Source organism: Panthera onca, chromosome A3, assembly GCF_046562875.1.
Source record: "Panthera onca isolate mPanOnc1 chromosome A3, mPanOnc1 haplotype 2, whole genome shotgun sequence".
Classification (NCBI taxonomy): domain Eukaryota; kingdom Metazoa; phylum Chordata; class Mammalia; order Carnivora; family Felidae; genus Panthera; species Panthera onca.
In genome coordinates, this window is record NC_138341.1 from 36,037,441 (window position 1) to 36,049,603 (window position 12,163).

General features: G+C 40.7%; 1 protein-coding gene and 1 non-coding gene across 6 annotated transcripts in view; one reads left to right on the forward strand and one right to left on the reverse strand.

The window, feature by feature from the left end:
• Window positions 1-8,117, reverse strand: part of NPHP1 (nephrocystin 1) — a 59,388-nt gene extending 51,271 nt beyond the window's left edge. The window contains exons 1-2 of one of the 5 annotated variants that reach the window (XM_081795222.1): window positions 7,883-8,117; window positions 4,902-4,975 (exon numbers count right to left, since the gene is read on the reverse strand). In XM_081795222.1, coding sequence (XP_081651348.1) covers window positions 4,902-4,975; window positions 7,883-7,951 — 143 coding nt within the window. In that variant the 5' untranslated portion in view covers window positions 7,952-8,117. The remainder of the gene's footprint in view (window positions 1-4,901; window positions 4,976-7,882) is intronic. The other 4 variants (XM_081795223.1, XM_081795221.1, XM_078444741.2 and 1 more) reach the window with 4 other exon arrangements.
• Window positions 8,118-10,391: 2,274 nt separating this feature from the next.
• LOC132672667 (U6 spliceosomal RNA) lies at window positions 10,392-10,495 on the forward strand. Its single transcript, XR_009607634.1, has one exon. It is a non-coding gene; the product is annotated as a U6 spliceosomal RNA (small nuclear RNA).
• Window positions 10,496-12,163: the final 1,668 nt, after the last annotated feature.

The following is a 12,163-nucleotide window of genomic DNA, read 5'->3' on the forward strand; positions in this document are numbered from 1 at the left end:
GCACATTCCCCTTTTGAGCGTCCCCTGTGCAGACGGGTACGCTGTTTTGATTATTCCACAGATGGCTCATGTAATTTGGCTTAAGTCTTAGACCCAAATAAGAAGGATAAAAATGACTGAAAATGGGCTACATCTAAAAGCGAGGGTTATCGAAATTCAAATGCTTTCTCAAACAATAACCTACAAGAGCCAATATTTTTTATGTGCTTTGAGTAATTGTTTTTTTCTCACAGAAGCTAATGACATGAAATAAGCAGGAAAAAAGGGGACAAAAATCCTTTGTGAAGGAGGCAGAAACGAGAAGTGAAAATATCAAACTGCGGTTGACCCTGTTAGTTACTTACCCCATCAGGGTCTACGCTGGCGGGGTCGGTCCCACACTGACACCTAAGTGCTCAGGACCCATCATGGGTGGGGTGGGTGTGTGGCCCAGCGCTGGCCGACAACACAAGAAAGAAGTATGTTGGGCGCTGTCTCCCATTTTATCCTCCCTGGTGCAGCACGTAAAGAATCCTTCACCCTTTCTGTTTTTAGATGCTGATGCTTGGGGACTCTGTAAAGGCGAAGGGAGCCATCGCCGACTAGATGAGGATGACAGAGCACAATGAGAGCAAGAGCTGGGCCTTGAGGACCTCACGAGCCACTCATCCACAGTGGGGGAACCTACTTCCAGACTTTTTGTGCAATGAGATTGACAGTAGAGCCCCTAGTTTTAACAGGCACCCTGTTACTCAGACTAAAAGGATCCTGAGACCTAGATTCAAAAATTTCTCTTCACCACCTCCTGAAGCCCCACCAAAACTGATGAAACATTTTAAAAGGTAATAAACCCTGAATGTAGGAGAATGAGAGAGAGACCACCTGTCAACAAGACATTTCAACAAATTTCTGCTGCACGGAAAAGAGATGGAAGCATGTTCTCGGAAGAGGCCCCTAAGAGGAAAAAGATCTGCCAAGGAGAGGATGCCACGATTTGGGTCAGCAGGTAGGAAGGATCGGGGAGAGAGGGGTAATTAAAGTGCGTCTAAGGGAATGTATTATGAAGTTCTACAGATGAAGACATCCACAATGGCTGGGATTTGCTTTATATATTAATTATGTTATGTCATTTTGTATTATGTTATGTTATATTAATCAAATGATATCCATAGCATCTAAGCTATAAAGGCAACCAATCATTTTTTAATGCTTATTGGGGGGGGTGGGGGAGGGCAGCGAGAAGGGGAGGGGCAGAGAGAGAGGCAGAGGATCCGAAGTGTGTTCCGCGCTGACAGCAGAGTCTGATGTGGGGCTCAAACTCACGAACCATGAGACGGTGAGATCATAACCGGAGCTGAAGTCAGACACGTAACCCGCTGAGCCACCCAGGTGCCCCTAAAGGCAATCAGTCTTAAGACAATCTAAGGGCTTTATATTATTTAGGGAGAGAGTAAAGATACTGATTAAGTTTAGATTTAGTTAAGGCCTTTTATAAGAAGTCTGATTTTTTAAAGAGTCTGTTCACAGAAAATCTGAGCCAGCTAGCTTCCCCTCTCTCTTATCTCACCCCACTCTGCTGTCCCTCCTTACCAGAGGATTCATCTCTAAAAAACAAAATGAATGAATGGCCTGGGGAGAACTACAGCTGCCAAAGAAGTTTCCTGTACGCCAGGGTTAAAGCCCACTCTATTCTGGCACGGACACGCCTCAGCTTAACAGTTAGTTCCCAGCCCCCTGAAATTCTCTGCCCACGTACAAAGAATTTCACTCTCATTCAGGGGATAATACTGTAGGGAAGAGACCCTATACATACAATAGTAGAAGAATCCTGGACTGCCATCTAGAATAATCACACTAGTCCCTCATTTCTTAAATAAAAATGAATAACCCAAGGACCACCAGATACATTAAAGAAAACCAGCAACATGGATGGTCAAATTTAAGACTAACTGAAATTAAATAAATAAATAAGTAGTTGGGAGTCCAGAAGAACCAAAGACAAGAGAAATCCCCGGGTATAAACAAAAAGACAAAGAAATGAAAACTATTAATGGGGAGATAAGAGACCAAGAGGAATAGTCCAGAGGGTTTAATACCTCACTCAAAGGTTTTTCAGGAAGCAACAAACGGAAGTAGAAAAAAAAATCTTTTAGTAAAAGAAAATCTCTCAGAGCTTATGAGAGACAAGACGTTTCAAGTTGAAAAGACCCACTAAGTGTTTAGCAGGATAAAAAACAACACTTAAATAGGTTGTGATGAATTTCCAAAGCACCAAGGTGGAAGAGAAAAGTCCCACACAGGTCAATCATAAAGGAATATCATCATGGGGCCCCTGGGTGGCTCAGTCAGTTAAGCGTCTGACTCTTGATTTCGGCTCAGGTCATGATTTCATGGTTTGTGAGATCAAGCCCCATGTCTGATAGCACAGAGCCTGCTTGGGATTCCCTCTCTCTCTCTCTCTCTCTGCCCTTCCCCTGCACCCATGCTAGCGTGCATGCTCTCTCTGTCAAAATAAATAAATAAACATTAAAAAAATAAAGGAACTATCATCAAACTTTTCACATCGCTGAATGCAAAGAAAACCAACAATGTCCTCAAAGGTTTAAGTAGAAATGATTTTTATTTTATAACCAGACAATTAATCAAACATAAGGGCTAACTGATGTTCTCAGACATACAAATGTCAATGTGAATTTTTTTTAAATATATGAAATTTACTGTCAAATTGGTTTCCATACAACACCCAGTGCTCATCCCAAAAGGTGCCCTCCTCAATACCCATCACCCACGCTCCCCTCCCTCCCACCCCCCATCAACCCTCAGTTTGTTCTCAGTTTTTAAGAGTCTCTTATGCTTTGGCTCTCTCCTACTCTAACCTCTTTTTTTTTTCCTTCCCCTCCCCCATGGGTTCCTGTTAAGTTTCTCAGGATCCACATTAAGAGTGAAAACATATGGTATCTGTCTTTCTCTGTATGGCTTATTTCACTTAGCATCACACTCTCCAGTTCCATCCACGTTGCTACAAAGGGCCATATTTCTCAATGTGAATTTTTAAATGATTGTGACAGGGATCTCTTTACACACAAAGAAGACTATTTATAGTTACTTGGGTTTAAAAATAATTATCAGTTGGGGCACGTGGGTGGCTCAGTCAGTTAAGCCTCCGACTTCAGCTCAGGTCATGATCTAGTGGTTCATGAGTTCCAGTCCCACCTTGGGCTCTGTGCTGACAGCTCACAGCCTGGAGCCTGCTTCACATTCTATGTCTCCCTCTTTCTCTGCCCCTCCCCAACTCATGCTGTGTCTCTTTCTCAAAAATAAACATTAAAAAAAAAATTATTATTATTAGTTTATTAAAATAAAATTTAAAAACCCAGTCTTCCCTGGGACTTCAAATTCAGCCTATAAATCTTATTCTATTTTAAAATCTAGTAGGGGTGCCCAGGTGGCTCAGTTGGTAAAGCGTTTGACTTCAGCTCAGGTCATGATCTCAGGTCACAAACCCATGGCTTGTGGGTTCGAGCCCCGCATCAGGCTGTGTGCTGAGAGCTCAGAGCCTGGAGCCTGCTTCGGATTCTGTGTCCCTTTCTCGCTCTGCCCCTCCCCTGGTCGTGTTCTGTCTTTCTCTCTCTCTCAAGAATAAATAAATAAATACAAATTTTTAAAAAACATTAAAAAAAAGTAGATACTATATAAGTTTAAAAAATAAAATAAAATCTAGTAAAGCAAGTATTATCAGCTTCACTTTTTCTTTATTATTTGATTAATTCAATTTGAACTAAACAATCTTAATTAATATAGTTAATTAAATTCCCTTCAACATTTTAAAATTCATTTTATTTTGCTTTTAAGAACTTTGAATGCCTGAATTAAGTAAAACTTTTCAAATGATTCAATGAATCCTTTAATAAAATGAATTTCATGTTCTTTTGAATGTTATACACACTTCTAAATACCCAAAATATACACATTATCTTAATGACGTCCTAAAATTGAATACAAAAGTATCAATAGTCTAATTTGACCTAGTTCATCATGTCTATGTAATGTTAAACTTGATTTAATTTTCAATTCCTCCGGGGTTAAAAGAAAAAGTCAGAATAAAACAAAAAACACCCAAGAGAACAGTTTTCCCATGTCAAGGGAGTTAAGGTCATTATCCTAAGCAAGGTGGGATTCCTTAATAGAATTTTCTGACCAGGTCCCAGGAGGCTACAGGAGGCCAAGGATCTACCATAATTCTGCCTCAGTCACTATCTTGAATCTGAGCAGTTTTTATAGCTGCTGTCGCAACCTTAATCCATTACTCAGATTTAGGTTAGTTTTTCTAGATCCAAGTTATACCATGATCTAATTCTTCATTTGATTGCCTGCATCTCCACTGAGACTGCAGGGAATTTCTCTCTGACTTGAGTGAATTCTGCCTTTCTCAGTGGTCTTCAAACATTTTTACGGCCTGCCCACTTTAATGTCTTACAGCAAAGTAATGTCAGACGTATTAACAAAACCCTGTGAACAAAACCCTGTGAACCCTCACCTATATTAATAAGTATCTCATGGTATGATTGTGAAAATTAATCAAGAAAAAGGTTTTAGAGTGTGGACCACACTGCTTGGTCCGTACAGAGTACAGAATAAATGTAAGTTGCTGCTTTTTAATAAGTGTAATTCTCTATTTAATCTTACCATTCCAATATCTACACCTGGGAGATACAGATACTTGCAAGAAATATTTTTAAATACGTTTTGGAAAATTTCATTAGTTATGACCCCAGTATTATTTCCCATTATTATTTTGACTTTTGAGACACTGTACAATAAAGGAGTGAAAGAACACATCAAACAATTTCTATGCTATAAATCCTGCCCAGTGAAATGTAAGTGTGGTTTCTGGAAAGCTTATATAATTTAGTGGGTTTTACCTTTGGTAAATATCTCGCCTTTTACTGGCTTCTAGAGCTTCTTTCAACTGACTCTCAGAAAGCAAGCCATCAACCTACAATAAACAGAGACTGTTAGATTATATTGCTAAATACCGTATGACCTCAGGAAATAAAATTTTAATTCTTTGTTCCCAAGATCTCACAATGAACACTTTTAAACATATAATGAAGTTGAAAAAATTTCACAGTGACTCCCCATATACCCCTACCTAGATTCTACCATTAATATTTTACTATACCTTTTGATCAATCCATCTAATTTTTTAATGTATTTGAAAGCAAATTGCAGTCATGAATACACTACCTCATAAATGATGTACCACAGGCATCGCTAACTAGAGTTCAAGGTTTGGTATAAAACTTACATATAAAATCTTAAATATACATTTGCTGAGTTTTGGCAAATGCATACACTCAGGTAACTCTAACCCCTATCAATACACAGAAAATTACCATTACCCCAGAAAGTTCTCAGAAGGATGTATTCTCTTGTGTCACCCTTTCACACAGCGTGTTTTTGAGATACTGCCATATTGTATCATTAGTTTATTCCTTTGTTGCTCAATAGTATTGTATGACTATGCCACAAGTTTGCTTATCCTCATTCTTCTACCTTACACCTTGACTTAGTATTTTCTCAACACCTTGTGTACCTTTGCCAATGTACCCACAAAAGAGGCACAGATTTCTTTCGGGTTCTTTTCTAAAGATGACGCGGGGAAGGCAAAGTGGATGCAAGAAGAGAACTTCAAATTCACTAGCTTCTTCTCTCCTCCTCCTATTTTGCATCTGAGTGTTAGTTACGAAATGCATAGCTGGTGACAGAGTCAGTGCTAACAGGCGTGACCCAGATGGGCTCTTGATTACTTGTCCATGGACATCAAGTTGGAAATCTGTTCATGTTTTGCTTCAGGTGTCCTCTGTGGAGACAGATCTTCCCTATCAAAGAGTCCTTCCCAGACACTCGGGCTATCAGAAGATTCCTGAGCTAAGTCTTCTCTAGGGTCACTAATCTTTGTAATTGTTTTGTTTGTAATTTGTCTTTGTTTTAGTAATAATTTTTTGTAATCTACTTCTGAAACTTTCCTGGTTCTCCCAAGACCTCACTAAATTTAAAATCAGATACAGAAACATAGTAAGCATCTAGCCAGGGCTCAGTTTAAGTCAAAGCCTCATCAAGTTTTATTTCCACCAGAAGAGCATGTTGCTTTTATTGTACGACTGTAAGTCCAAAAGTCACTTATATCCATCAAATCTTTTGTCCTTTTTTAAATTTGTATTTTTTAAAGCTCATTTATTTATTTCGAGAGAGCAAGAGCAGGGGTGGGGCAGAGACAGAAGAAGAGAGAATCCCAAGCAGGCTTCGCACTGTCAGCGCAGAACCCCATGTGGGGCTTGATCTCACGAAGTGTGAGATCATGACCTGAGCCCAAAACCAAGAGTCAGATGGTTAACCAACTGAGCCACCCAGGCACCCCTCTTTTGTACTTTTTAAATGGGAGTCCACAACTGGACCAAATATGAGCACTCAGTAAATCTCTTATCTGTCAAAGATTAGAAAATAATTATATTCAGTAACAGATCAAATGAAAAAAAAGTAAAATTATCAAAGCAAAATAAGAATTTTAGAAAATAACAAACCATTAATTACTACTTACTTTTTTTCTTATTTTTTAAAGTTATGCACATTTGGTGTAAAAATTATGAAAATATCAAAAAGTATGAAGAGAAACAAAGGGGAGGGGCAGAAAGAGAGAGAGAATCCCAAGCAGGCTCTGCACTGTCAGCTCAGAGCCCTATGTGAGGCTTGAACTCACAAACCATGAGATCATGACCTGAGCGGAAATCAAGAGTAGGACGCTTAACTGACTGAGCCACCCAGATGGCCCTTCTTCAATCGTTTTTGTATATGTATTATACTTAAAATAATTTTACTGAAATACTGTATATTCAATTTTATATTTGATATTTTTTCTAACTTGACATTTTATCACAAATATTCTAACACACTAAAATCTTTTAACAAAATTTTAATCATACTATTTTATCCCATCATAAGTTATTTACCCATTCCCCTATTACTGATCATTTAAGTGATATGCAGTCTAAGGAACACCGTGATGGATACTTTTATACATCAATTTCTGTCCCAATCTTTTTATTATTATGTATGGCAAATCCCTGGAAATGTAATTTCCCAGCCTAGGAGCATGAATATTTGCCACATCTTGTCAAATTGCTTTCCAGAAATGTTGTACTTTATACTCTAGAGCAGTGTATATAAGTGCCTGTTTCATCACACCCTCCCCAGTACTGACTATCGTGATTTTTTAAAAATGTTTGATATTTTATTTACAGTTATGTTATTTTTTAAGTTAACTTCTCTCATGTTTATGGCTTCCCTGTATTTCTTCTTCAGTTCATGTCCTTCACTCATTTGTCGGAACCTAATATTTTCCTTACATATTAGGTCTATTCTTTAACATCTATTTCGTTTGGAGTTCATGTGACGCAAAAACTGCTTCCATCCACTGGAAAAAGGCTCAAAGGTAAGGAGGCATGGAGAGTGGAGGAAAGCGATGGGCGCAGAGATAGTTGGAAATGGTTATTGTTAAGTTTAACTTTGGAAGCGAGGTTGGTTAAGGGAGTTACTATGTTGGAGAGTGGTTAAGGGAGTTATCAGGCTGGAGACTGAGATGTGAGGGGCAGGGGTAAGGCGCTTAGTCGATGGTCAAGATTTTCGGGAGGTTCAGCTTCCGGGGGTTGGACTAGGAGCAAGAGGGGTTAGAATCGGGGTTTCGCTTCAGGATGTTGGGGTGGAGGAGGGAGCGCTACAACTCGGGAAAGTAAGTGGGTTGGGGTAGGCTGCCAGGATTAAGGTACACCCCAGATCTCGCCCGCCACTAGAACCCAGGCTGCCTCGTGGTGCCCAGGCCCCCGGCTGGACAGCCAGACGCTACCTGTAGCTTCAGTTCCTGAGTGCGGCGCTGCAGGGCCTGCAGAGGATTACGCGGCCGCCTAGCCAGCATCTCCCTCGCCTCTGCTCCGGGCGCCCTCCCGGTCGCCAGGGAAACCACGGCGGCGGGTGGGCCGGTGACGCAATCACGGCGCGCCCGCCTCTCAGCCCTGGAACCCGCAGGCGAGTGGAGGAGGGAGGTGGAGGTCGTGCCCTGTCGCAGTAGCCACCCCTCCGCGCCGCAGGTCCTGGGCTCTCAGGTCAGGCCCAGTGCCCAGTAGTTCTCTTTTGCCGGCCAGTTCCACAGGACGTGGGTGGAGGTGGGGGAGAATGCTCCACGGCGTCGGAAACTACATGTCCCACAATACCTCAGTGTTACCACGCCAATGCTGTTGGGGGTGTCGGTGTAACGGCATTTGTTCTCTCATAACCAGTTTTGCTGAACTAATCTTAAGGCATAATTTAAGCGTCATAAACTCTTAAATTAACAGCAAGGGTAGCTTTCCTATGTGGCCTACACTGTCACATCAAAGGACAGGTTTTATATTCTTCGCCGTTTGGGGCGTTGCTGGTTTCATTTCACTTTAGTGTTGCACGTTATCACGTTGTCCATCCTGAGTTCTGTGAGGATGGTGATTTTGTCTGTCCTACAGCAGGTACGCGAGCGAATATTATGATCTCCATTTTACTCTTCCTCTCAGAGAGATTGTAATAACATTCCCCAGATGGTTCTGAATCCTTTAAGTCCAGTTCCCAAACTTTGCACTAACTACACCGAGTACAAATGATGACATGAGCTCACTTTGCAAAGGATGAACGTCACTAATATAAATGAATGCTCTTCTGTACGACGAACAAGTTGATTCCACAGGTCCAGCTACTATGCTACTTATTTGTGTACTTTTTTCTTCAAATATACCTAGAGAGAAATGACAAGTGCCCACCTCACTGAATTTTCACATTGAACCCACCTTCATGTAACATCACCCATATAAGGATGCAGAACATTACCAGAACCCTAGGTAGTTCTCCCTTCCTAATCCCTACCCACCTCCACTGCCTATGTCCAAAGTAAACACTATACTAACTTGTAACAAAAACTTGTTTTGCCTCTTTTGAACTGTCCAGTGTAATCATGCATTGTATACTGGCATCCTGGTGGGCTTTTTTCACTCAACATGTTATTTGTGAGATGCATCTGTATCATCATGTGTAGTTGTAATTTGTTCAGTTCTTTTGCTCTCTGGTATTTTATTGTGTGATACTCTTAATATACTCATTCATTCCACTGTGGCTGGACATGTGGGTAGTTTCCAGTTTAGGGCTATTATAAACAATGCTGTTACATACATATATACATAGTACAAACAAGTATACAGTGCTGGGCCACAGGGCATGCTTTATGTTCAGCTTTAGTAGATACTGCCTATTTTCCCAAAGTTGTACTAATTTACTCCGTACCTATATGAGTTGTTGTTCTTCATATCTTGACAATAATTTGGTATGATCTGCTTTTTTGTAGCTCATGTCTTTAGTTTGAGTTAACTTCTGCATTATGGCTCATGATACTTAAAAATTCACATAAATAGCCCAACGTAGTATCTTCATTAAAAAGATTTGTAACAGTTGGGAATGCAAGCTGGTGCAGCCACTCTGGAAAACAGTATGGAGGTTCCTCAAAAAACTAAAAATGGAACTACCCTACGACCCAGCGATTGCACTACTAGGCATTTACCCACGGGATACAGGTGTGCTGTTTCGCAGGGACACATGCACCCCCGTGTTTATAGCAGCACTATCGACAATAGCCAAAGTATGGAAAGAGCCCAAATGTCCATTGATGGATGAATGGATAAAGAAGTTGTGGTACACACACACACACACACACACACACACACACACACACACAATGGAGTATTACTCAGCAATCAAAAAGAATGACATCTCGGGGCGCCTGGGTGGCTCAGTCGGTTGAGCATCCGACTTCAGCTCGGGTCATGATCTCACAGCTGGTGAGTTCGAGCCCCGCGTCGGGCTCTGTGCTGACAGCTCAGATCCTGGAACCTGCTTCGGATTCTGTGTCTCCCTCTCTCTTTGCCCCTAACCCACTCGCATTCTCTGTCTCTCTCAAAAATAAATAAACATTAAAAAAAAAAAAAAGAATGAAATCTTGCCATGGAACTGGCAGGTATCATGCTAAGTGAAATGAGTCAGTCAGAGAAAAAAATCATATGATTCACACCTATGAGGACTTTAAGAGACAAAACAGATGAACATAAGGGAAGGGAAACAAAAATAATATAAAAACAGGGAGGGGGACAACACAGAAGAGACTCATAAATATGGAGAACAAACTGAGGGTTACGGGAGGGGTTGTGGGAGGGGGGATGGGCTAAATGGGGAAGGGGCACTAGGGAATCTACTCCTGAAATCATTGTTGCACTATATGCTAACTGATTTGGATGTAAATTAAAAAAAATAAAAAATAAAATTAAAAAAAAAGATTCGTAACAGTGCTCACGTGGGCAGCTCGTACACTAAAACTGAAACCGTAAGGAGATTAGTATGGCCTCTGTGCAAGGATGACAGGCAAATTCCTGAAGCGTTCTATATTTAAAAACATTTTTTTTTAATGTTTATTTATTTTTGAGAGAGAGAGTGAGAGACTAAGCACAAGCAGGGGAGGGGCAGAGAGAGGGAGGTATAGAATCCGAAGCAGGCTCCAGGATCTGAGCTGTCAGCACAGGGCCAGACGCAGGGCTCAAACCCGAGAACTGTGAGATCAGGACCTGAGCCAAAGTTAGACGCTTAACCAACTGAGCCACCCAGGTGCCCCCTGAAGCGTTCTGTGTGAAAACAAACGAACAAAAAAACAGGTTTATCACAACAAATGAGAAAGGAGTGCTATTGTAAGAGGTAAGCAAAATCCATCATTTATGAAATCCTTATTTAAATATGTATGTATAAATTAGAAAAAAATATTGTAGATCAGATCTATAAGGATTTCCATATTTTAAATGGAAAAGTTACAGTCATGAATATGGTATAATTCTATGTTGGTAAAAATAAACAAATAAACCCCCTACATGTGTGTATATGTATGAGCGATGAGGAAGGATGCAAAAAAGCTGATTACTCTTATTCATCTCAAGTGAAAGATGACTGATTTTATCCATTTTGTACTATATTCAGAGTTATAACCATTTATTCCTTTAAGTCCTGGATCAGCATCATCAACATCATCTAGGAGCTTGTTAGAAATGCATATTCTCAAAAAAGAAAAAATGCATGTTCTCAGGCCCCATCACAGACCTACAGAATCAGAACCTATGTTTTAATAATACCTCAGTGTTTCATGTGCACTTTCAACGTTGAGAAATAGTATTTTTTTTTAATGTTTTATTTATTTTTGAGACAGAGAGAGACAGAGCATGAATGGGGGAGGGGCAGAGAGAGAGGGAGACACAGAATCGGAAGCAGGCTCCAGGCTCTGAGCCATCAGCCCAGAGCCCGACACAGGGCTCGAACTCACGGACCGCAAGATCGTGACCTGAGCCGAAGTCGGCCGCTTAACCAACTGAGCCACCCAGGCGCCCCAAGAGAAATACTATTTCAATAGTATTTAGTGTGCTATAAGGGATGAGAGTACTCAGCTGCCTTCTTTTTCATAAATTTACGTTTCTTTTGATTTGTGATGCTCAGCATAGTCACATTAACAGTCTTTGCTTCTCTCTTGCCATCATGAAAACCAAAGTAACCTAAAACACGAAAGGTTGGTAGTAAGGTTGCCAAAACCAAAGCAAAGCATGATGACTATTTCTCCTGAGAACAAGCCATTTTGTAAAACTCACTATGATTTTCTTCCAACTCTGTTAAAATGAATATTAACTTTGTATTGCTACCTTACAGGAGACACTGAAAACGTATTCAATGGCTTTTGAGAGGCTCATTATGTACAGTTAGCAGAACTAAGTAGTTAGGGATCCGCTAATGAGAGATTACAGCAGAGGACAGAGAAAGTTGCCTACTTCAGGACCGTAAGACAATCCACCTCAAATAAAAGTGTCAAATATTTATGAGCACCTTGGTGCAAAGCACTGGTTAGACCTGTGGTACAAGATGTTTAAGGCACTGGCCTCAAAGAGCTTATGAGCTAGGGTGGTGGACTAGAATCATGAAGCTGTACCAACTACCAAAGATTGTCACGGAAGTGCCACCTGGCATGCAGAATTTCCTGCCAAGTGAACCGTACACATGGGATTTGAGTTCTCGAGTAAGATTACCA